Source organism: Helicoverpa zea, chromosome 31 (genome assembly GCF_022581195.2).
Source record: "Helicoverpa zea isolate HzStark_Cry1AcR chromosome 31, ilHelZeax1.1, whole genome shotgun sequence".
In the NCBI taxonomy this organism is placed as follows: Eukaryota; Metazoa; Arthropoda; class Insecta; order Lepidoptera; family Noctuidae; genus Helicoverpa; species Helicoverpa zea.
The window spans coordinates 7652642-7678696 of NC_061482.1; the positions used below are offsets into that span (position 1 = coordinate 7652642).

Below are 26055 nucleotides of genomic sequence, written 5' to 3' on the forward strand. Positions count from 1 at the left end.
ACCAAAAATCATTTTTGTCGACCCCTCTAAAATATTTTGTTTATTCTAGTTTCTTTTTAGTATTTAAATTATTCTTATTATAGCGCTAAAAGTTCCGACACCTACCATTTATAAAAAAAAACTAAATAAACTGCACAGATCACTCGACACTATAGATTTTAGACAACATCAGTCACAAAAGTATGGAAACCTTGACGTGCTCCATCCTAAATAAAATTGAGACAAGGGTTGGATGATGTATGACCATTTAGAGTGTTTGGGATAGACTTAAAGAGTATTCCCGTAACGGCGTGATGTTGGCTTATGGCACTATTCCATCTCTTTAATGTTATCTAATCAAACCATCTAAAAAAAAATGAATTTATCCTATTTAATATTTGCTAAGGACATTTATGAAATTCCACTTTCAAAAATATAGGTATGTACATTATTTCCTTCAAAATACCTAGCCCAGGAGACGCTGCGGTGAGCAGGTAGTCCTAAATATAATCTTTAACGAATGGAGGCAATAAATTACCTGTCCCTAATTTAGACAAATTAACCTAATAATGGCATCAATTTGTCGTCGAATCTCTTGTTTCTTTTCTTTTTTATAATTGAATGGACTAGTGTCGTGACCTCGCATTTAGGAAACAGATGGATAAAGTCTTCCATAGAACGTGCTTTACTTGATGATTTTAACTATTTAGAGTTTATGAAAGTAAATCTATAACCTAATCTTATTCGAGTCTTTTATGTATCTATGCCATTTTTTAGTTGTATATATGTATAAATAAGGCTTTTTTTTACGTCATGTAAATATCTAGATTTAATATTATACAAAAATACATGCATTTTGCAATAAATAAATTCGAGTCTTTATTTCTAGTAAAAGTGGTCTGTTAGCCCAATGATTTAACCTGTGGGTGTAACGAACTGTAAAGACCTATCTTACTATAGTCAGACAGATGAATACTAAAGCATCTATTTGCAATGATAATGCCACAGATTTTTGCTGGAAACAGCGACGGTTCTAAGAGATACCAAAACTGCTCAAGCAAGAACATGAATTCTTTTTATAAATAATTCTGTGTGTGAAAAGCAAATATTTTCCTTACTTTCATTGCAAGATGGCGAACGTAAAACGTACGAAAGGGTCAGTTAAGTGTAACGTTTCGAGAGTTTTCTTTGCTCAATTGCCTTTATCTGAGTGTCGGGTTCAGTAACGTGCAGATTTGAAATCAGAGATCTTTCTGCTGTTTTGAGCGAGTTCGTTAGTGGTTTCTAATATAAAGATGTATGTTGTGTGTGATCCAAGTTGTAATGTTAAGATTTTGAGAAATTGTGATCATTATAAAATGCTTTTATCGAGGACATCTTATTATTTCTTTAAAAGTTGGAAAGTACTCTTCTTTGTTAGAAACATTCGTAAAGTTCTTCATTAAAATTTCTTATAAGTATAACTTTTAAAGTATCAAGATTTGTAAACCGCGATATCTTAAATCATTGCCAGTTCGGATAGTCATTAAAAAAAAGATCACATAAAAATGGAACAAAAGGTCTTTATGAGTAGATATTCAAAGGAGTCAGCAAAATTCCTTTAAGTAATACTACTTAATTAAATTAAGGAAAGAATGAGATAATTTGAACTGCTTATATTTTCATCAGCTTGTTGACATTGTAAGCCACTGAAGTCATAGTTAACCAGTTTTTTGTACATAAAGTGGGCAAACATTAAAAAACTTGTCTGCAATAAAATTAATTCAATTGCCGAAAGGCTGCCGAAATTCGAAAGAATAAAAAAAATACAATATGCTTTTCCTTGTGTAAATTGTTACACATTAACTGTTATTAAGAAAAACGGCGCCATTTCAAAGCAATGGAATGATTGTGGGATGCTCTTAGGGAGGAATGAGTTTGTCTAAAGGATTTTTATTTTGCTTTGTGCACGACAAGCGAATTCAAGTATAGATGTTTCGTTTCTAGAAAGCGGGTGAGATATATCTGTGTCTGTAAAAGTACATGTGAAATATTTATAACAAGGTTTGAATTGATTCTGAGATACGAAATAATATGTACCTGTAAATAACTTACCCCTTGATAAATGGACAGGTACATAACATGCTTACCTATGTCTTTAGGTCAAAACAAGAGAAGTCCCTACGCCTGGCTTTCTGATTGTTGGGTCGAAAATTAGCTTTTGAGGTCTGTGGTTTAGCTCCGTTTTAGCCTTACAGACGGTGCTAACTTTGATCATAGTAAAGAATTTTAGTTCGTCAAAAGAACGGTATGGTATATTAGAAATTGCGTAGTGTTTAAGATCGACGTTTAACTATTTATAGATAAATTGATATAGTTGTGACGGTAATATCTCACCCCCTTCCGTTAAATTTAAATTCTTGTAGGTACTTAATCATTTTATAATTGGCTAGAATGCCATAAATTGCGTAGGTTGTCAAGACGTCTTTCCGATACTGTAAGTCCTATATTATAGTTTTAATCAGAATAAAGATTTTAATTTAGGTGGGCCTAGACTGTCGAGTGGAGACAATTTGAATGTAAAAAGCCTTATAAAGAGCCACAGAATTTTATAGTAACGAAGCAAATATTTTAACAGCTGGCTTTTAGTATTTTTTTTTGTAATCGTAGATTTGGGATGCGGATCAAGCAAAAAGTGTATTATAGAGAGATAACTATTAATCATAGTATACCTCATAGAAGCCATGTTGGTGCAAAAAATATATGCTGCTGAAGTGGCATGATAACGCAGATCACAGTTATCTAACATAGACTTTGATGAATAGTACTTGTAATTCATTTTTGTGTCTCATGTGTTTTGTCCATGGTTTGTCTTTCAACGAAACAATAGTACATCCCCTAGATACAAGCTCTGTCTTTTGTATACACAATTGATCGGTTTATCGGACATGTCTAATAAGGGCGAAAGATAAACGGATTGCTCAATTTGCTAGGGTTGTAATTCAATAAATAACAGTTCCTATGTACATACATAGCTAAAGTTAAAACGAGGAAGGTCGGAACAGGAAAATTACCTCCAGACCTCTTGGTTGAGGTGAAATTACCAAGACAAATGTTAGAGTACGGCTAATTTGGACGATTGTGCGTACCCAATTAAGTGTAGAAAGCATTGTGCACTATACAACACTTTGTTTTCTTTAAATAATCCTTAAATATTCGACGTCCCGCAGAACTGAGTGTCCTAATAATATAATATTACAAGGGCGTACCTAAGTGAGTTTGTTTGTTACACTGTCGAATGGTTTGACCGATTGAGGTAGGCCTACTATTGGAAGTAGAAAAGACGATCGCCATGAAACTGATAGAATTATAATTTTTTTCTCATTGTTGCTAGGAGCGATTAAAAATCGTTTTAAATCTACAAGGATTCAGAATTGAAAGCTAGTTAATAAATTAGTGACTAGGTCTTTGAATAAAGTAATTAGTGATACATGCAAAGAATTACTTAGGTACATACTTATAATATAGTAATCTTTACACCTACATAATAAGTCATGTGTACTTACCGAATGAAGCCAGCAAGGACAGTCCCACTGGCACTATGATGATCCAGAAGGTGTCACTTTGATCCATCCAACACCTAAAATATTACATAAATAAATAAATACATATATACGCTTGGAGCACATTTAAGGAGTTATATTCCTTTTATCCTTTGGGACCTGTTACGCCCAGAGGCCTTGTAAAATCAAATTTGGTTGTATTAACTTTGATTCCCTGCAGGCATCAGTCGCAACATAGTGAAGGATTTATGTAACTGAGATAAATATTTTCTGGTCTGTGACGTCTGTACTGTAAATACCTCGTACATGGAATAAATGACGATCATTAAAAAAAAATGAGAAATAAGAAAAAAACCCATAGGTATTAAGCTTGATCAGTGTTTCTTGAAAGTATTATTTTAACAAATATGTAGAGACGTTGATTGGTAAATCTGTGGTTTAAAGACAAAACAGGTAAAATAGTAAAATTGTTTCTGGAAAACTTAAGTACTCAAAATATGGTAGACCTACGCATACAAATAAAATATGCTTAAAAGGGATTGATCATTTACAAACTTTAAAACGGCGCTTACAAGTAATTTGAAGAGTTTTAACTAGTTATTTGTACCGTTAAAAGGGTTATATAAATCATGTTACTGTGTCTATAAACAGACGCAGAATTATGTTTTCCACTAGAAGGGTCGATTTCACCACTTAATTTAAACTCAGTTAACGCGTTTGACGTAGCTTTTCTGTATCATAAAACAAATTAGTTTTCGCCAATCTTGATTTGGTTTTAGAACGAGTTTTAGGCGTACTTTGTAAACAGCCGTGATTTTATGGGATAAATTGATCGGTATTTTGTGTATAATCTTAAACTTCATTATAAATGGTGGTACTAGCCCTGCAACGATATAGTTTTACGGTGGGTTAAGGCCATAAGACTGGTTTCATTGACCATTTTACAAGCTGTTGGTTTTTATATTTGTCTGCTTCTTATTGTATTAAATCCAGGCATGTTGTGTTCATGCTCACATTGTTTGTGTTATTGTGCAGTGACACATTCTTAACGGACTTTCCTAAAAGGAGAAGTTTCTCATCAATTTAGATACTTTAAATAAAAAAACTCTCTAACGAAAATTTACGTCTAAACACCGCGTTATTAAAGAAATTCAATACCTAATCAGTTAAAATACATAATTATTGTTGAAAACAAGTCTTTCAAAGTACCTGCACCTTTGTTCTCCATTGTTTGATTTTCAATGGGTAATAAAATTATTAATTAATTATAATGCCAAGGCCAATTTGGAGTATTTTGTTGACGGTTCGTGATTGAAAAGATTGAATTTAGTCATGAAGGAGTTTTATATTAGTAAGTGCAATATAGACCGGGTTGGCGTTCGTTGGGGGAGGCCTACGATCAGCATTGTACATCAATAAGCTTAATTTAATTTAGACATTGCAAATCGCTGGCGTTCGCATTAGCATACATCGCCAAGCGCATGATATTTTAAAAATAAATCGCAATAGCTCTTTTACGTGTGGTTATTGGAGATGCGTGTGTATTTAATGAGCTTGTCTTATGTGTGTGTTTATGCGGGGAAAATTAGGGATATTGTACAGAAAAGAAGGTAATAATGTAGATTCGCAACTAATAGATAAAAAAACAATATACCTATAGGCCTATTATTTCATATTCCCCGTGTTACTGATTTTAAAGTAGGTACTGCTTCATTCTTTACCGTCCCAAATGAAGTACAGCCATGTTTTGGACTTTTTTCATAAATTATGCTACCCTTTGCTGACAGGAACCAAGGCTTCCATGAGCATAGATCAAAGGTCAGTATGGCTCAGGTCCCAGGTATTTTTGTACTGTGGTAGGTAAGTGAATCCAGGCATTATTTATCCTTTTACTGCGTACCTGTCCGTCGCTCCCGGTGTTAGGTATCTGGTTATTGCGTAAATCACGACGATGATCAGCGAGACACCCCAGCCGAGAGCTATGAACCATCGCATCGCCACCTCGTCCTTCACGAACACCTGTACCTCATACCCATTAGCATCACGAATTCATAACACTTGTAAATAATGGTAAACATGCACGGAAAGTTTAATATAACGTGCGATGACGCGATTTTAAAAGCAAAAGAGTTTGTTGAAAATTTTGACTTTTTTATGAATCCATTTGTTTTTGGTTTGTTCGTTATTAATCAAGATGTTACATTTAAATGTATCTCTTCTTAGGAGCACAGACAAAAATTCCGTTTTCCTATCTGGTGTAGGCGTAGTATTCCATACTTGTCTCTCAGCATTATTTTTTCATCACATAATTTTTAAAGTTTCTTTACGTTTATCGCCTGGTGTAATCAATATTTTGTTTTACATTAAGACTAACTCATGCAAGGAAAACCATATCTAGGAATATGTTACAGGTAAACAGGAAATAGTTGTTAAAAGTTAAATGGTATAGAAGTTTTCCTATAGCTATAAGGAAAAGTTTTTGGGAGTCGTCAACGATTGTTGTGTGACTGACATTTTGTTCAAAATTATAATAATTCCCAGGCCAGCGAACAAAGGACAATGAGCGTTTTGGTCTACCTCTCCTCTAGCATTAAGTGATACATCAATAGAAAGCTAACACTCACTACTTAAGTCTTAAATTTGAATGAATCAAAAAAAAAATTGTTCGCCAGCCTGGGGACTATAAATTATATCGTAGTCCAAAGTAATTCGTTATTTGAAAATGACTATAAATTATGTTTAATGACCTTACAAGGCCTAGTGTCAGTGTCTTCTTCAAATCCGCCTGACGGCCTTTAGCATAGACATTTTACGACTGCCGAGTAATAAGCAGCGTTTTGTTTTGCGAACATTTCAGGCACTGTGGTGTAACACCACAAACTCACAGTCTCCAAGTTGTTTTATAAAATTCAATAAAAACACAGTTCTTTATTGGGCCCAGAACCTCGTGTACGGTAGTCGGATGTCCTATGAATGATACTATCAATCTTAAGGGAAGATTTTCCCACATAGAATTTATGACTTTCTTAACACCCAAAGGGTTTATAATATCATTCGTGATTGCATATTCTCGTGGGTATTGCCACACTACGTGACCGTTTCAAGGAGAAACTTTGATATTTTGTTTGCAAGCGGGACTATGTTTACTAAACAGTGTATTAAACGGATATATCTACGTGACTTCAAGTTATGATCGAAATAATTCAGTAGGACCAATAACGGACTAAAGTTGGGTACGGGTATGGGTGGTTACTATATTAATTTCATTCTGGAGATTCAAATTGGCATTTCATATAAAGTCACATCACGCCTGTGAATTTTGTGAGTATCCTTGCTTGATATTTTGTGTAATTGATGATCTTTAATGTTTTAACAAATGGACCTTAATTATAATTGCTTTAACAGTGTTAAGTTAATGTGGTTCTACTCACCACAACGAGAGCTATGTGTAGATGTAGACCCTCGCAAAACATCCACAGGTAACTAGTGACCATGAAGTAGTTAGTTACAACGTGCAGGATTTGACACCATTCCTGCACAAAATATTGCTGTAATTAATCGACATATACGTAAGTAAATGCCAAACTTAATGGCGGCTCGAAACATTGCGCGATGCACTGCGCAGAAATATTTCGTCACGGACAAATTCTCTCGGGATACGAGTGGAACCGCGGGAAACAGCTGCTTTTAGTGAAAGATTAAATAAAATACGCCAAAATTCTGTTTATGTATGCCATTCATAATTAAATAAAAAATTGTCGTTCGTTAAACAACAGAGAGTGCTTGGCTAATGTTATGACAACGACTGAAGAATAAAAAAATAAATTGGTATTCTGTTTGGTTTGATAATTTGTTTGAACTTTTATCCGCATCTGAATAAGAATGAACCCATTCCGAGGGAGTTTTTAGAGTTTCGTACCTAAAAACGACAAATCAGATCCTTTATAAGATTGCTTTATGGTCGGTCTGTCTGTCGCGACCCTTTTATTCGAAAATTCGTGAAGATAACGTGTTGAAAAATCCATAATTAGATCAGATCAGATCTATACTAGACGGAAACAGTGAAAGTGTTTAAGTGAAAAAATTCGTACTTTTTGATTTACAAAGAAAAATATCCTAGTATTTTATTGCTACTTCTGACTCATTTCTTCAATCATTTCTAAATCTTTATCGCTATTCACAATGTTATGATCCTAAGCACGGAACCTTCACTGGGTACGTCGACTCAAACTCTTCCAGTGTTTTGTTAAGGAATTTAATTTCATTTTAGGTCACTTCGTTATCAGCATATCTATCAAGACCCTTTTACTCAGCAATGCGTAGAAGGGGAAAATTAAAAATATTACTAAATTCTATGGTCCGCAACTCTCTACTGTTTGTTTAAGACAAATGTCTGTCAGTACCTTACAGTTCATTATTTTGGTAGAGGCATATTTTGTACGAATAGAGCTAATGGAATCTAATGTTTTAATAAACCTTGGAATAAAAAATAATACGCAAAAACCTGGGTAAGTATATTCGTTTTCCTCGTATATTGCTCAGTATACTGCTAATAAAATTAATGTAAAAGCTTCTCATTTGCCACAGAAAGGCAAAATAAATTCTCTAAATTCATAAGAAGAAGTAAAATAAAGGTTTACCGTATTATCCTGGACCACGCTGACTTTGTTGACAACGGTTCTGTACCACACAATCCATAAGATATTGTTCAGCGCAAAGGACATGAAGAGATGGACGTGGATACGAATCCGCGTGCACTGCAGTGCCCTGTGGAAAGAACATTACCATTGTTTTAAAAGTACGATGATTTTAGTAGTAGTATTCGTAGTAATATTGTTAATGTATCCGTTCGTTGAGTACATATTTGAAGTGAATGATTTATTAATGTCACAAAACTAACTATTTACTAGAAGGAACCTTTTTAAATTGCTAAGCACGATTAAAAAACTTGGATCTAGTATTAGCACCGGAACTCAGTTTTTTTTTTGCTTTTTACCGCAGAGAGGAACAACCCCCATTTATTTTATTACCGGTTACATCACTTTTCCGATTTTCCGCTCCGTTTTTCCCGTTGCTGTGCGGAATACCTACTCAGAAATACTCAGATCGTTCGAGCGACAACAAACAGTTGACAATTACCGGTACGATGACTCTTGTAACGCGACATGTTTTCTGCTGCGCCAAATGTTTTGCTCGTTGAGAAACCGATAGTACTTTTACGCGCGACCAAGACCGCCAGTGTGAACTCGCTGATAAGCATATACCTATTATATGATCTTGTCTTGTCCACGGGAATTTAAGCGTTAATTATAAAACAATAATAACAATATAGGCCGTTCATTTTGTTTTTCTTTTTTAATTGTTGTCTGATTTATTTGTTATTTTTTACGAATCCTTTTTGTCAGATTTTTTCAGCATAACTTTGAGCATTGTTTGCTTCAGAAAATATAAAGAAGTTTTCGATTCAAGTTAGATTTTTTGTTGTGTGCAGTAAAACGGTCATTCAGAATGTACCGTCGAAAATTCTTGCTTTTCCAGTTGTGTTTTACTGTAAAGTGCTCATCGGGTTCAGGATGTTTTTCTACTTATATCTTACATGTTATCCAGAACTCAATTTCTAGTACGCGAATAAAACTCTATACCTATACATATTGTAGGTTCGAGTCACTTAGTACCGGATAAACTAATAAGTAAGTTCAACAGTCATGTCATCGTGTAAATTGAATCACTGACGTGCTTCTATATTAACAATAGAAGCACCTAAATACTTTCATTGTTTTATTGAAGTTATGCTTTTACTGCGTGTATAGGCTTTAGACTACCTGCTTACCAAACATTAAATTATTTCAGTAATTTTGGCGTAAAAAAAAAACTTTTTACAAAAAAATAAAACCGACTCCCAAAAACACTGAAAAGCAAAAAAAAACTATTCTTAGGTGCATCGGCCTAGAAGTCGGTGTCTAATGGATGTAACTAAGTTTATAACGCCACCGACTTCTAGGCCGATGCACCTAAGAATAGTTTTTTTTTGCTTTTCAGTGTTTTTGGGAGTCGGTTTTATTTTTTTGTAAAAAGTTTTTTATTTTTAGCTTTTCAGTGACAAGCATAGTTGTCACTATCCGCATGTCATATCCGCAGTGGAAAGTTCTCATCAATACGAACAATATAAGCCCAAGCACGAGGTAGTTTACATATTCAATTGTCGAGTTCCCTCGACCTTCGCTGGTCTCCATCATCACGTCAGCTTCAAACCTTCACTGTTGCAAAGGTCTCGTCAATACGAACAAAATAAGCCCAAACACGAGGTAGTTTTTTACACATTCATTGTTCAAGTTCCCTCGACCTTCTCTGGTCTTCATCATCAGGTCAGCTCCAAGCCTTCACCATTGCATAGTGTTATCAGACATGCGCCTTAGTGTCAAGTTTTTACCCTACGTATGCCTACGATTTTCGAAAGTTGCCTTCGATTTCTCAGGGTTTCCATCATCAGATCCTGACCTGGTGACTATGGGACCACCTGGGAGGTAAACCCTATCAAACAAAAAAAAATTTTGCAAATCGGTCGAGGCGTCTCTGAGTAATCGGTGAACATACATAAAAAAAAAAAAAAAAAAAAAAAGATCCCGACGAATTGAGAACCTCCTCCTTTTTGGGAAGTCGGTTAAAAAGTAATATTAGTAAGTAACGATTTAAATTTGTTGAAACTTCTTGCTTGGACCACTGGGTACTAATATACCCTTCACAAGAGTATTAAATAAACTGCTGCTATTTGCATCAAAGATAGTGGAGGGCTTGGGAAGGAAATCTCTAGCAAGCCTCATACAATCTTTATTGTTAATATCATATGCAAAACACAAACGTCTCATTCTGTGCGTCGCTGTTTATGTCCCAGCTTTGATATGTATCGTGGCAATCGTTGTTCTTGCCTTGTGACTTTTATGTCCTGCTGGCAGCTATTTTTCCAAATGAATTGTTTCGTTTTATGAAAACATGTAGTAACTTAGCGAGGCAGTGGGCCAGTGGTGATAGGGTGACTGGGTAGATGCTGGGTAGATTTTGCCTGTTTAGTCTTGTGTAATTGTGAAAATCGACGTCGTAATTATTGATCATTCGATACATGTATGTTCATAAAAAAACTGTTTTATATGATCGCAATAATTGAATATATTCTCAAATTTGATTGACAAGGAAGGTTCACTAGCTAAGGAGCTAATCTATTTTCAATGTAACATAACATCGTATATTACATATAACGTCATTCAACTTATAATATGCTAACCGCATTAATTATAAGTGTGAGACGTGAAATGTTTAAAATATTTCAGTCATTTCTTGGCCAGCTTTAAAGAATCAAAGAGTAAAAAAACCGTTTATTTATATAAAGCATTGCAATTGATGTTCATTGGCCGCTTATTTTTGAATAATATTTATATATACTGCGATGATTGGTTATAAAATACACATCCTTGTAATATTACAAATGCGAAAGTAACTCTGTCTATGTGTCTACCTGTCAAGCTTTCACTTGACTACTAGACCGATTTATATCAATTTTGTTACACAGATAAAAATATCAGTTTTGGTGCAAATCAAGTCTGTCTGAGTGAGAATATTTTCTACGGCCACATTTTACCCGGTTGTGAAAAGTGGTCCGTCCAGGACGTGGGTGAAACCGCGATTAACAACTGTAATTGGACTAAAAGTAGTTAAGAAATATAACTTACCGAAAGTAGAGGAATATGAAGACGGAGATCATCAAAGCGGCCACCGATAAGGAGTATCCAACTACATAGATGTTGTTCACGAGGTTTCGGAACTGAAACAAATGAACTTATGGATGCCACGAAGGTAGGTTAAGCTTAATCTAAGCGATTAAACTATGCATCGTGTTCAATAATTGGAAGGTGTGTGACAAAGCTAATTGATTTTCTGAAGGAATACATGAAAAATGCCACTTCTGTCTGCTAACTGACCGCAGTAAATTCAGAACCTATCTAACGGGTTTTCTTTAACTTTTACCAATGAGTAAGATGCTCAATAAAAAGCACAAACCTTGAAATTTAACAAAATAATATAAGTACAGGGGGATTCAGCCTACGTTCACATCTAAAAACATCAAATAGAAAACATTTATGAAGTACCTAACTCGCCTGATAAACCAACGCTTTCAGTATACAATATCATCTCAACCATTAACGTCTGAAATAAGAATATTTTATAAAAATAACCGAGCAAACTGAGACATTGTACGCATGAATCATAGTCTTGTATATAGTATGTCGGGCGCGATAAACAATGTGCCCGGTGATAGATGGCACGCTCCGGAGTCGCTCGACGAGTCGCGTCACTCCTCACGTGCCACCTATACAGCAAAAGTGTCAGAATTTGTACACACAAAATATTTTTATTTATACCAATACTTCTTTTCTTCACTCAACTCCTCATAAGTACAAAGCTAGAAATTATTTTTTTAAATAGTATTATCAAGTAATGTTTAATCAATGTTTCATGTTTCATGTGTGGTGGAGGTCTTTGGTTTAACAACCTTAGCCACGATTTAGCTAGAATCCCCAGATAACTATTTCACGCACATTCTCCCAATTATCTTAACAAAGCTCTTAACTAATACTGTGGAAAACCTAACATACGGACACTTTGGTAAAAAGTTCCTCCGTATACTAGACGCCTCGACGCTTTTGGTCTCTTTGACTACTGCTGTATAAAACCAAATGTTGACGACACATGCCTTTGACGGAACTCTGTAATTTAGATACTTTGTCACTTTGAGACCAAAATCGAAGACTAGTGTACTCTCATTTACGAATTTGGCCTGGGCTTTTCAACCTGCTTTGGTAGTACTATAGCAATTAACCTATGTTATCAACACGTTGTGTATAATTTTACGATTAAACAATACCTAATTGTTTGTAATGGCTTGAATGAGTTCTACTACGAACCTGAGAATAAACAGAAGAGTTAAAAAAATCTCTTGGGCGGTTTGGTCAACAGTTTGGGCAAAAAAACAAACGCCTATGTAGTACTCATACCTATATTTTTATAACGTAGGTATTTACGTTTCTATATGAAATGTGAAAATTCTTTGAACAAATAAAAACAAGGGAACAGTTTGAAACCACAGAGTACCTAATGGATTTTGTTGAAAGAGCTTTCGCTTTTTAATGATTCAATTGAATAAGGAAGGTTATGTTCAAATTGGTTTATTAATTTTATTATATTTACCGTCGAGTATGACGAACGGGGGACATAAGAAACCTTGATATAAAAGTAACATACTTTACAGTATTTTGTTTCTTAATCGATCGATTTTCAGTATTATTTATTTGTGTATTTTGTTAATAATAAAGTAAAGTAAGTAGATACGTAATCTATTAGCCTCTGTGTAACTTTTAAATTAGGTGGTGTACATGACAATTTACTTCGTGTAGATCGAATTTGGCATACTCACATCTAAATCCTCGACATCTACGCAGGTTGTGTAGTTGGTCCAGGGTTTGTTCCCGTGTGGGTGCACGAACCAAGTGCCATTCGCCGTACATCTAAAATACACACAATTAATTAATTTCTTCATTCTCCTCTATATTTGGGATTTCTATATTTAGGGAACGATGCAATATGTGTGGTCCTTGCTATTTTTCTTTATTAGTCATCACACTACCATACCATTCGTCCCTCTTCGTTCATATCATTCTTCACGCAACCCACCCTGCCATTTATTATTATTAGTTAAATAAGTTGATATTCCCAACTATATTACCCCGAGAACTTCGAATGTTGATAACTGTTTCTGAAAGATAAGCGTTTGTGTGCAAAATGTAAATAAAAATTGCAAATGATCAATTTTTTTCTGTATGAAATGTAGGCGCAGGAATTAAGTAAGACAGTTTTATAGTCACAAGAAAGCTCGATTTATATGCATTCAAAAATCGAGCCTCCTTGTCCGTAATCAATCAATTTACGTTTAATTGTGTCTATCCTACAATAAAGAGTGGGTATATCAAATCTATGCCATACGTAACTCAATATACATGTGAGTTCTTGGTCTATACCTACATTAAATAGTAAGTAGTAGTACAAAATTAACTTTTTTGATATAAGTACTTATGTAGTTTTTGTTAAACTGCGGGTATTTGCTAAAATATCGCAGAACACAGATATTTTCTTGGGAAAATGCCAAAGGCATTACAGTAACTACGTAAGTTATGGGTCCGCGAGTGTTTTTCAGTTACTACAGTACTACTTTTTCAGGGACTTTTTAGACGCTTTTAATTTTGATTTATACCATAATCAACAGTTTCCGTTGCGTTGTATTAAGACTATTTAAGTAGGTACACTGATATTATTTTTATTTTTTTTATACTCAGCGCTACTGTGTTACGGATGTGAAAAAATTTAGGTGCCACAAATAGGTATAAGTTTATAGCATAGTCTATATTATTATAATTGCATAATATGATTAATTTTGGTCTTAAAAACTATTTAGTTTATTTTTATAAAAGAATTATGAATACGTCTAGACGGGGCTCGCTACACACACAAGTGGCTTCATTCCTAAGAAAAACTCATAATAACAAAATGATTGATGTAACTGAGCATCGTCTCGATTGGTTAGTATAAATCCTATTTTTACTCCAGTACAACATGATGTTTTAAATATTGTAGTTTGTTTATAAGTCATGCATAACAGTGTCTCTAAAGTAATGGTACTCATGCTGCATGTATTCTTAGTGGAGGTTTATTCTACTACTGTTCTCTGCTCTTCCACCCGCGTACCTAGGGAAATTCCCGCATCCGGATAAATAATAGCCTAAGTATGCCCTTTCTCGGGCTCTAGTAGACTATCTGTGTACCCATTGAAATCAGACATATGGATAAACAACAGACATACAGAGTAACTTTCGCATTTATAATATTAAGTCGGAAGAATTCCTAGGCAAGGACCATTAATCCGGAAAAGCATAATTCATTAAAAGTCACAAGTTACCTTATTTCATTCTATAAAGAATTTTTAGAATGTCGAACAGTAAATTGGAGAGCTAAAGTTCCCTGTCTTGAGGCTTTGGAATTTCTTCTTAGTTTTGACACAAATTGCTATGCCTACTGGTACTGTCTACTACTATGCTACTTACATAATTTGTGGATTGGATAACTTTAATTTATTAACGGGCATTGCTATGCCTCATTAATAAAGTGGTTGAATTGGAAGCGCAATAAATCAATATTCAGTCGTCTATTTCAAACATCTGTTCCAACGTTGGTAATTAGAAACAGGCCTGGCTATTAAGTAGCCTGTCGACGTCATAGTTTAGGGGCCTTTCAGCAGTTTCATCTACAGTTATCGACTTTTGTAGAATCGGACCCTTATTCAACGCAACTAAGCAAACACGGCCTATTGTGAAATTCGGTTTCAAGGCCCGATCGCAAAGTTTAGGCGAATAGACAAATAAACGTTCCTCGTAAGATTGCCACAGTTTATGTTACTCCGACGATTAACGGAGTTTTATAATCCAATGAATCAACAAAGAGCGTTCAAAAGTTCGGTGAAGAGACTTTGAATGGAACAGACGGGTGGTAAAGTGTCAGTTGTTCTATGAATCATAGGATTAAACGTTTCCCTTTAATGGTTTGTTTGGAATTTTACATAAAATTTCGTTTGAGTGATGGCTGGCTTATTGAATCGATCTTGACTTGAAAAGCAGTTTAAAATGCTTTAGCTTATAGGATTATTTTCACGGAATATAGAAACGTTATTTTCACAATATGCAGTAAGTGTGTATTGTGATATACACACTAACAACTTAACATCATGGAAAAGTAAGTTTTTGTCCAAGTTTAACATTTGAATAGTTATAAAAAATACCTAAAGTAATAAGTATTGAAAAGTTAAAACATACTAAATCACAAATATAAAAATACTGTACTATTAGTTTTTGTAACTTAAATGCTTTCAGATTTACTTGTTTATTCGAGATACCTATTGTATTAATGGATAGTTTCACCACTAATACTCATAGATCAGTTTAAAAGTTTGGGAACTTATTGAACATTTTAATCGGGTCCCATACATTATAGTTCGGCCATTCAGAGAATGCGTTCCTGACACGTCGCGATTGAACTGACGACGTAATAACATTCATTGATTATTGATATAATAATGTTGTTTTAATGCTCCTCAATTGTTAAAACGGTAAACAACCAGCAAAAATATTTTTATCGTAACTGCAACGCCATTGCAAAGTTACGTCGTCAGTTCAATCGCGACGTGTCAGGAACGCATTCTCTGAATGGCCGAACTATAGCGCTTTCAGATGTTTCGCTCGGATTTTCTGCACAGCAGCATTGGGTTTGTACCCGTGGTACGAGAGATATGCAGACCTACTCGTAAAACAATTGGTATAAACTACAAACGATGACGCCTGAAACCGCACTGAAGCTGAGTTTTTTGACGTCCGGAATGTGTTTCGCATTGTAAACTGAGGCACAAAGCGACAAAATATGAATTGAATGACTTCGCCCAAATGCAGATATGAATAATGTTTTACATAATGATGACAAACTAATAGAAAACAGCTTGGATCAGCCTGGTTCATTAACACGTTGTGAGTAGGAAATATTTTGTATTACCAAAGTATCAACTTGATCCAAACGATGCTCTAATAAAATCCTGCCTGAAACTTATGAAAAATATAACTAAATTAAGTATTATTGAATTCCCGTCGTGTTTACTTCACAGATTAAGATAATATATTCATACACTATACGCTGTACTGTCATTAAACATTGAATTTCGTCGTTCAATCGTAGCTACTTGTTGCGCCAGTACTAGCTGCCAGTTCTGGCCGCTAGTGGAATGAAGCCAGGTGCCTTACACAAATACATTAAAGCACTCGCCTAGCCGAGTGACTAATAAATCTGCAGTTCAAACAAACATTAGGGAGCTATGGTCGATTATTTTTACTTCTTTTGGTGTTTAATATCGAAAGTGTATATTAAACATGATAAGAGTTGTGTTATATTTTTCATCTTTGTATTTTTATTGCTGCTTGTATGCCGCTTGGTACGGGTGTGTAAGAACTTTTGTGTAGTCTAGACATTGTTATAGGTCTATTATATCCACGCATTGTATTGCATGTAAAATATAATTGACGATGAAGGAGTCAATAACTCTATTTTTGTTTACTTATGTATTTTGCAAATTTTCGAGAGCAACTGTAAAGGTCCAGCGAAGGCGTTTATAGGAAATTGTCTTTTATTGCATGAGCGTTAAATACAAAGTTCATCGGGTAAGCTTGATAGAAATAATAAAATGTAGATTTTCTATGCAGGGTATCAATAATTGGGTGTGTCTTGTAAATAATGAAACGGTCCTCCTACGTCCGTTGTACAATAGTAGATATTTTCAAAGAAAATGGGTGATAACGCTTAGTCAAAATTAAGATTCGAAAACTCAAATTACGTTCTTATTTAGAAATATGTGTTTTTGAAAAGTGTAGGGATTTAGGGATTAGGGAAGGAAGCTGAAAGTTATGTTATTATTTTAACATTATTGTAGATAAGTATTTTCAGATCATTCATCACTGTTTAAACGTTTAAGTTTTGAAATTAAACTCAATTTAATCGAACGTAAGCTGGCACGCCTTTCGTAGCTACTTAAAGCTTAATTTAGTTTATTTTCGTACTTTAAAATATTAGATACTGATGGTAAGTTAATTCATGGACGAAACATTGTGTCTATAAATTGCGTAAGTACCTGAATCTTTTTAAAATGAAAGTGAAAGTTTCATGTGTGAAGGGCAGTGTTGTCAGCCTATACTAAGTTCAATGACCTCTTAATTAACCTTTTCCCTGTTTATTTGGGCGGGTGGTTCTCTTAATTGCAGAGTGACTAATTCTAGTAACCAAGAATGGCTGATCAAAATTGAATACCTAAGTAAATTTCGTGCCTAAATATATAAGTGTAATGTGAAAGTATATGTTCAGCACGTTGAGGTTTACCTACGTGCAGCAGACGAGCAATCCGTACGCAATATTAAAAACGGTAAAGTTTGTTACGCTTTCACAGGAAAACTGTTCACCCGGTTGAAATGAAAGTTGGTATGAAAATAGGTCGCGCACGGTTTTATTCGAAAGATATTCCTTTGGAGAACTTGTAGCAAAGATAAGTTAAGATAATGATGCAGAATTACTTACGTCTTGTAGGCATAACGTCTTGGATCGAAACCGATGATGAACTTCGGGCACGGCTGGTACGCTGTAGTGGCAGCTGGAGTCGCGTCCCAGCAAGAGAAGCCATCGAATATCCGCGGGCACCACTCTTCACCTTCTGTGTAACAATACAAGTCTAGGGTAAGTACTATTAAGTATAGAATTACTCTACAAGCCAAGTATTAGGAGAATTTTGTGACAGATAGATCTATATTTAGAAATTATGTTTTAGCCGACAGATATTTATAAAAACAAGGAAATCCTTGTCAATTATTTATTTTAAAGAAATCATTAATACAAGACCATTATTAAGAAACACATTTAAATAATTACATTTCATATATTCGGGCATGCGGCAATTTCATCATTTGTTCAAAACGAAAAATTTATTGATAGCAAATTACGTGTTCTTCACAGAATAAATACAAGAAATTCCCAGAAAATTACTAAATAAATACACAGTGATAGCGAACGAAAACATGATCTATTGTAATCTTTTTGCGCGTGTCTATGCATAACTTTACGTAGACTATAACAAAAGATAAGTCGCCTAAATTTAAATGTGTTATTAATATCAAAATGAGCGGCAATTTAGAAGTTTAGATTTAGTTATGAAAACAAAAGAGCTACGATGAAAATTGTATTTCTAAAGAATAACAATTAGGTCTATGTAGCTAGGCTTCTTGCTTAGTGGCTGACGATACTTTGCTCAATAAAGCTGAATTTTATTTCGACATTCATCGAATTACATTAAAACGACATAGACAATGATATAATGCAAGTTGTGCCAAATAATGTTTGGTAAATGTGTTTTGAATGAGTTAAATAAAGATGAAACTGCCACGCCGATACTCAATCGTCCCATTCTGGGACTGCAAAATTAAATTTTAGATAAACGATAATCTATGTGTCTAGCATTGTCATGTTAGTATTGTAAATGGGACGTATTTGGGAAGTTTCTTACTGGGGAATGTACTTATTTTCTTTTATTATTTTGCTAACCCGTTGCGAATTGAAGACCGGAATTCACCAAAATACCAGATTCCAAATAAAATTAACGGATTCACTTACCATTGTATTGTTCATTGAGAACGCTGCTATGGGTGATATTCTCTCTAAAACATTTTCTCCGCAAGCTCGCAAACCACTGGTATTTAGGGTCACTCCGGTAATCGATAGCACGTGTCGTATTATTCTGCATTATTTACTATTTACAACCAACAATTGACCATGTTATTTTTTATAATAGGTATTTACTCTACGTCTAACAGTTGGTTTTACACTGTAATTCACATTCTCATGTAGTCATCAACGGCGACATCTGAAACAAAGATGGAGATAATTTCGTTTATCTTTAACATCCTCTACACTGATCGCCATTGATATTGTGTAAAGATAACATCTTAGTTTTAGGGTTCTGTCGTAAAATAAGAAGTATCTTTTTAGGACTCTGCAATGTACGTCGTTCTTAAATATTTAAGTACTAATCCTAAAAGTCTTGATATGATTTAGTTAAGCGTCGAAAGTATAGTTCGAAATCTTGCGATACTTTTGCTACGTCAACTGTATAGACTTTTTCATACATATTTCTTTTGACGTTCTTTGCTGAGTTTTTAAAGTACGAACCCACTACATAACTTGCAACTCCGCTTGACATATTTTTATCTTAAAACACACAACATGTGGGTCTAGTAAGTACCAAGATAAAAATTCTAATGCTAATGGTATTTAGTGGTCTTATTTAAGCAAATAGTAATAGAAAAAAACTTTGAATACAATACATAACTGTGTAATAATGATATTCATGTTTTACGAGACCGGTTTCTTTTAATAGCAGTGAATACGTTTTCTTTTAAACTCAAAAAGGCAACGGAAGACACGGTTTTATCTGAAAATGTTATCTTACGGGATTACGACATTTAGCACCCGAGCTGAATGAAACAAAATTATTGATTACGTGTATGTTTAGGATAAAGTGTCAATAGATAAATGATTATATTCTTATAGATGAAGGAGATGGAGGTGCTCGTTTTTTTTTAGGTTTTGATATAAAAACGGAAAATTATATTACAGTAGATACATAATCAGGTTTCTAAATAATGTTATTGTTATATTAGTTCACCTGTAAAACAATGCTTATAGTTCGGCCATTCAGAGAATGCGTTCCTGACACGTCGCGATTGAACTGACGACGTAACTTTGCAATGGCGTTGCAGTTACGATAAAAATATTTTTGCTGGTTGTTTACCGTTTTAACAATTGAGGAGCATTAAAACAACATTATTATATCAATAATCAATGAATGTTATTACGTCGTCAGTTCAATCGCGACGTGTCAGGAACGCATTCTCTGAATGGCCGAACTATAATAGGCAGACAAATAAGGTTATTTCCAAACTTAAACGTAAAATAAAAACAATATAAGAAGCTACTGCGAGGGGCGTACAATGGAATGTTTCAGTTTAAAGTTTACTTTCAATTAGGAGGTTACTTCAAGCGCGAGATTAATCACAGAGTCAGAGTTATGGCGGACTAGGGAAACAATAAATATAACGCTGTATGCGTAATGATAGTTTTATTGGCCAGGTGTGCGTTTTATGGTATGTACAAATACATTTTTAAAGGGTCGGACGAAAACATATAAAAAATCTAAAAGCGTTCTTACCATCTCTTCTCAAACGATATTGGGCAAACGTCGGTATATTTCGGTATGTTTTTTATGGTTTCAGTTTTTGACATATTTTTTTAAGGCTCGCAGGATTGCGAATATATTCGATCCTATGCGTTTTACTGTGGATTTCAATAACCGACCCATCCGCAGTTAGTTTGTAACATAGGCGCACCTAATAACTAACAATAAAAAAATAAGGATACATCTGTAAAAATATTACACGTTATTTCACAATTTTAAATTTCCGGTCTGAATCGTATGAGAAGCGACATTTTATTCGTTTACTTATGCATACATGAAAATATGCGCACTGTGGTATTCAAGGCAGAAAACTTGTTGGAAAGACAAACAGGGGTGATTTTACGAGAGCGTTTTTCTAATGACCGCAAATAGCTTCCGTTACCTGATTCTTAATTTTCCTTGGAATAGCAGCTTTTAATGGCCATGTTCAAGGAATGTCGGCACGCTTGATGTTTCACCATTAGCAAAAGGGCTATCCTACCAAAGGATGTGAATTAATTGAGGTTCTTTTCTAACGCTTGTCTTCAAAAGGGCTTCAGCAATCCACGTGAAAATTCGTTTGCAGATCTTATGCGATATGATTTTGATTAAGCTTATTATAACTTAAGTAATTGCCTAATTATGTAAATGAGATCCAAACGTGCGAAGTTTTTTCGTAAGTTTTTTTTAAGTAGGTCTGATGGCCTTAGCCAGATTTCAATGTAGTTTAATACCAAGCGGGCAACTTGGGTCAATTTCTTTGTCGTGGAAGTATGTATAGCAGTAGTTGACGAAGTCTGTTCCACTACGAACTATTTCGTCCAGTATTTAAAAATAATGAATACATATAACGTCTTCATTTTTATATTGGAAGTCTTTCGTAATTTATTTACCTATTATATGAACATCGTTGTATAGACATAAAAGCCGGTTTCTTATATTGAAAGAAACATGTTATTGCTGCCTAACCAATTAAGTAATAGCAATAATAGTCTCGTCTCGTCAGATTTGGCGCCAGACAGGCTGTTACTTTTATACCATTTTTCTGGTGAAGCTACATATTTCCTATCACTTGATTTATATTCATTACACAGTATAATAAATGCGACAACTTTCTCTCCGTTTATAATGGTCTCAGTGTGAAGGGCCAAAATAAATTTTTAAAGCTGCAGCATTGCCCCGTTATACTCAAGGTATTGCAGCTATGGTCTCACGACTCTTCACGAATTTTCTTCACTCAGGAGACGTAAATTCGAGCCGGTTGCACCCTGACCTGTTGCACTTGTAAGGCACGACTGACAGCTGGCAATTTTGGTGACAAACACAAGTTGTGCTTAAGTGTATGGCGAACTGAGATATGCAGATATTCCTGGGCCTGGCTTTGACGAAAACCAGCGTAATAGTTGGTTTTAAATTTTTTACTCACCCTGTCTCTCACTTTATAGCAAATTAGGAATATACATTTCACTTTATTTTTATCTTTATATTATTTTTATGTTTACTTTTATAAATGTCGGTTGTGGCATGTGACACGTCGAGTAATGAAGTTAGATGTGATAGCCGGTTACGTCTGCCTCAGATTGAACAAAACAACTCGGAAAGGTCACAAGCACTATTTTAAATGATGTCTGTTACCTTCACTTTTTATTATTATGTGTAACAAAATGTTAAAAGGAATAGCTGTATTTGTGTATAAGTACCGAAGAGCATTACTTTGAACTGTTTTCGTCTTTTTTCACATCAACTAATGTGTTTATCCTTCATTTGAACTTCTAAGGGAATCTCAAAGGAATCTTATACCTTAGGTATCACATCCGTCTGTATGTTCGTCGAGTAAACTAGTTTTTGTAGGAACGCGGTACAAAATTTTTATTATATAGGTAACACAAATTGTGGGTTTTCAATTAAAGTCAAACAACAAGTTCTACTCATTCAAAAGATATACCTAGCCATTTCCTATGAATTTGCTACAACCAACCTTCACTTTTTGTTCTTAGTACAATTTATTTTGGTTGAAAGATAACGAATATCACGTACTACATTTCAATAAACTGAGGTAGAAAATGGTATCTGTGTGTGTGTGTGTGGCCAACAGAACATCCCATTATCCAGGAATTATTTTTACTTCTAAAAGCAATTTCAAGACCAAATTGTTCATGGTGTTTCTTTTTCTTAAAATTTATAGGCATGTCGATTAATTTGACGTATTTTGAAATATTTTGCATTAAATCGCGTAAAATATGAGTGTAAACCTGGCATAATACAAATTTATATGCCAACAGCTGCTATCTAGCAAACCGTGAAAGAGATGAAAATAGATTAGTTTACTGATACGATAAAGAAGGAAGTGAGATAACTCTAAAATACGGATTATTTGTGTGTTAAACACTCAATGACGCATTTTAGCGGTCGGCGGTGAATTACACAAATGCGTTCTTTGATTCAATGTACCTAATGGCGGCTACACATAAGTTTTTATTATATTAAAATCTTTCTTTACCTATTCGTGGAAAAAATTAAATACTCTCAGTAGTTTTCGAGTTCACCCGTATCGGATAAACAGGTAGATATATATACATTTTTTTATCTCTCATCGAAAAACAATTGATGGATCGGTTATTGAATTCCGCAGCAAAACGCATACCATCCAATATATTCGTTATCTAGCGAGTCTTCAAAAGTATGTATATAATATAATGTCAGAAACAGAAACCATAAAAATATACACAGTACAAGTACCTAACAGGCTCCTATGGTTTAAGATTTTGGCATCAATTGTGCCGGGACCACCACAATTTCCATAATGAGATCCTAATTATGAACTACGGATCTCATGGAAAGATTTCTGTTTCAAAATAATGACCACATTAAAATAGTGAGAGAGCGATTAGCCTAGAATCCCATCATCAGATCCTGAATTCTGACCCTTTAGTTATCACAAACATCTGAACTGCTTCTAAAAGTTGGTATTTGTAAAGCATTGTATAAGCCTATACAAGTTTAGGGTTGCCCTCGATTTCCCTCGGATCCCTATATCAGATTCAAACTTCTGTAATATCAAAAATATTTTGGAAATATAATTGGCAAAGGAATTTGTGTAAATACAGATTGTTGAACATAGGACCATTGTGTTTTTTACTTTTGTTAAAATGAACGGTAATGGTGAATGAAAAACCCACTGCAGATAACTTTACTAAATAAGGAATCGTTATTAGCTAGATCATTTTGTATTTTACAACAAATTATTTCTAAGCCCAAATGTCTGTGCTTTAATTCTTATGCATTGACATATATTCTAGCGATAGACAAGAACATCCATACAAATAATTTACCCGCATATGTCGTCTGTTGACATCTCGATGACGTATTGTGACATGTAGTCATCCTCATTGATGTTAATTGCAGAAGTGACATAATATTTTCGCTCGTATTTTGCCTACATTTTTCATTACTCAAAAAGTTTATATCTAAGTGAATTCAAAACCATGTAATATATCAAAAAGTTTATTTATATCTAATTGAATGCAAAATCATGTAATATATTAAAACCAGGAACTTATTTTTAGGGTTTTTAATATTAATTACGATGTTTTTTTTTCTTAAGAGGGCTATCACAAATTTTCGCGAATTTAATTATTTTTTCTTGAAAGTAAGAACATACCATGACAAAGTGAAGTCTGTTTTCATTGATATTTTACCTACTGCCAGTTTTATGGCACATCTGTTTCTGCACGATTTTCTTAATCCATAATTTAAGATGGCGGGCGGGAACAAATTAATGCATATTTGTAAAATTGAATTATAAATGAAAAGTATGATATACAAGCGTTGTAATAGCATGAACAGCGTGTAATTTTACTAACTTGACTCTCGAATTAGTTTATATGTGTAAGTTTATATACCTTGATATGTATTTTCTATTTTATAATAGGCATGATGACAAATTTTTAAATTCCTTTGTATGATGTAGGTATACGTCTATTTTATATGAAAAATCATTAATTTTAAGAAAATGCGAAGTTTTTTTATCAAATAATTGCATTTTTCTCTGTCTACTTTGAATCCGGCGCGAAAACGCTTGTCAGTGTCATGTCGTCACTTGTGACGTCACGACTGAAATTACAAGACGCAAGTAAACAACGCTCGTGCAATAATTAAGTTTTTTGTGTTATTAAATATGAATTCGAAAGGGCATAGGTGTTGTGGGGTCCCCCAGTGTAAGAACACATCCAAAACAACTCCTGATGAGTTATTTGTGTACGTTCCTCACAATAAAAAAATACGAAACAAGTGGCTTAAACTTGCAAAGCGAGATTCAAAAGCAATATTGCCCAGGGTACAACTTTATTTTTGTGAAGATCACTTTGATGTAAGTTATTACATAGTTCTCTAGATTCTAGCATAGTTTATAATGTAAATAACTATTTCGAGGTAAGGTTTCATCTCTCATTGTTTTTTAATTAAACTAGTATACTTACATGGAAGTTTTAACATTTCTAAATTCAGCTGAACAAAAATCTTTATTTGATGCCAAAAACTTTCCCAGCATTATGATATCAATTCTAGGCAAATTAGCGCTGTTTGCCTTGATAAATCCGGGCTCCATAACTCGTGTTATAAACAATTAATTAATTAAAAACAAAGATCGCAGTGGAAGTTCACAATAACGAAATGTGACGTTCGCGCGCTTTCGCGCGAGTTGTTTTGAGAAATGACGTCACGAGCTCTGATTGGTGTTCGAGATATCATGGCGGATTGCCTTATTTCGTAATTTTATTTTATAAAAATACATATTAATCACATTATTAATAAAGAAAACAATGCGCGTTTTATATTCCAAGCTTCAAGTTTAATTTAATAAATATATTATTTTAATGATTTTTGATTACTGTCATCATGCCTATTGTCGTTTCATAGACATCCATCTGATGCAGGTGTCAAAATCGCTCTGATTTGCCATTTTGGGCACTGCATAGTCTGCACTGCAGTTCAGTGTGGTAAGCTTTTTGTTCGGAACGTTCTATCTAGTACGTAGTACATATATATCGATGTTCTTATGTTATTTCTGAACGGTGACAGGGATCGTTTTCGCATTGTCAGCTTAATTAATGGCACAATTAAGTTGCTTGACACCAAAATTGTTTATCATTATTTTCGAAATTTAAATTAATTTGTGCTCGACAATTTATTTAAGTACCAGAAAACTCTTAGTTTAAGCTTGGCCCGTAAATAAGGACCAGATTGAAGCAATTCTGAAATTTTACGAATATACTAAGTTATTTATTCTATAACAGTCCGAATTTAAACCAATGGATTTACCTATAAAAAATTACGGTCAAGGTGTACCTATCCATTTCCAGGTTTTAGTTTCTCTTTATACTTACCTAATTATGGATATAAGCGCCTTAAAGATTGGCCTTATTTTGGATTAAATGCCGTATTATGTAGAATTTGAGCTTTCTACATAATTAATTATTATGAGAAATTTTTTTTGCGGTAATGCGTGATGCCATTGTACGTAGTATTATAATCATATAAGTGTGCTTATAGTACGATGATACACAAACAAAAACATGTCGATACATACGAATGTTTTGTCTCAGCAAATTGCGCAGTATTTCCCGCCTAAATGTAGTCAGT

At 34.2% G+C, this 26055-nt stretch overlaps 1 protein-coding gene across 4 annotated transcripts in view; it reads right to left on the reverse strand.

Annotated features, from left to right (window-relative positions):
• LOC124644763 (calcitonin gene-related peptide type 1 receptor-like) overlaps positions 1–26055 on the reverse strand; it is a 35956-nt gene that overhangs the window by 3765 nt on the left and 6136 nt on the right. For all 4 annotated transcript variants that reach the window (XR_006986109.1, XM_047184294.1, XM_047184293.1 and 1 more), the window contains 8 exons: positions 18816–19065; positions 17730–17862; positions 12988–13078; positions 11246–11337; positions 8162–8288; positions 6953–7054; positions 5422–5540; positions 3525–3598 (listed from right to left, as the gene is read on the reverse strand). Coding sequence is in view for 3 of the 4 variants with exons in the window: in XM_047184294.1 (XP_047040250.1) it covers positions 3525–3598; positions 5422–5540; positions 6953–7054; positions 8162–8288; positions 11246–11337; positions 12988–13078; positions 17730–17862; positions 18816–18945 (868 nt within the window). In the remaining variant the exon portion in view is untranslated. The remainder of the gene's footprint in view (positions 1–3524; positions 3599–5421; positions 5541–6952; positions 7055–8161; positions 8289–11245; positions 11338–12987; positions 13079–17729; positions 17863–18815; positions 19066–26055) is intronic.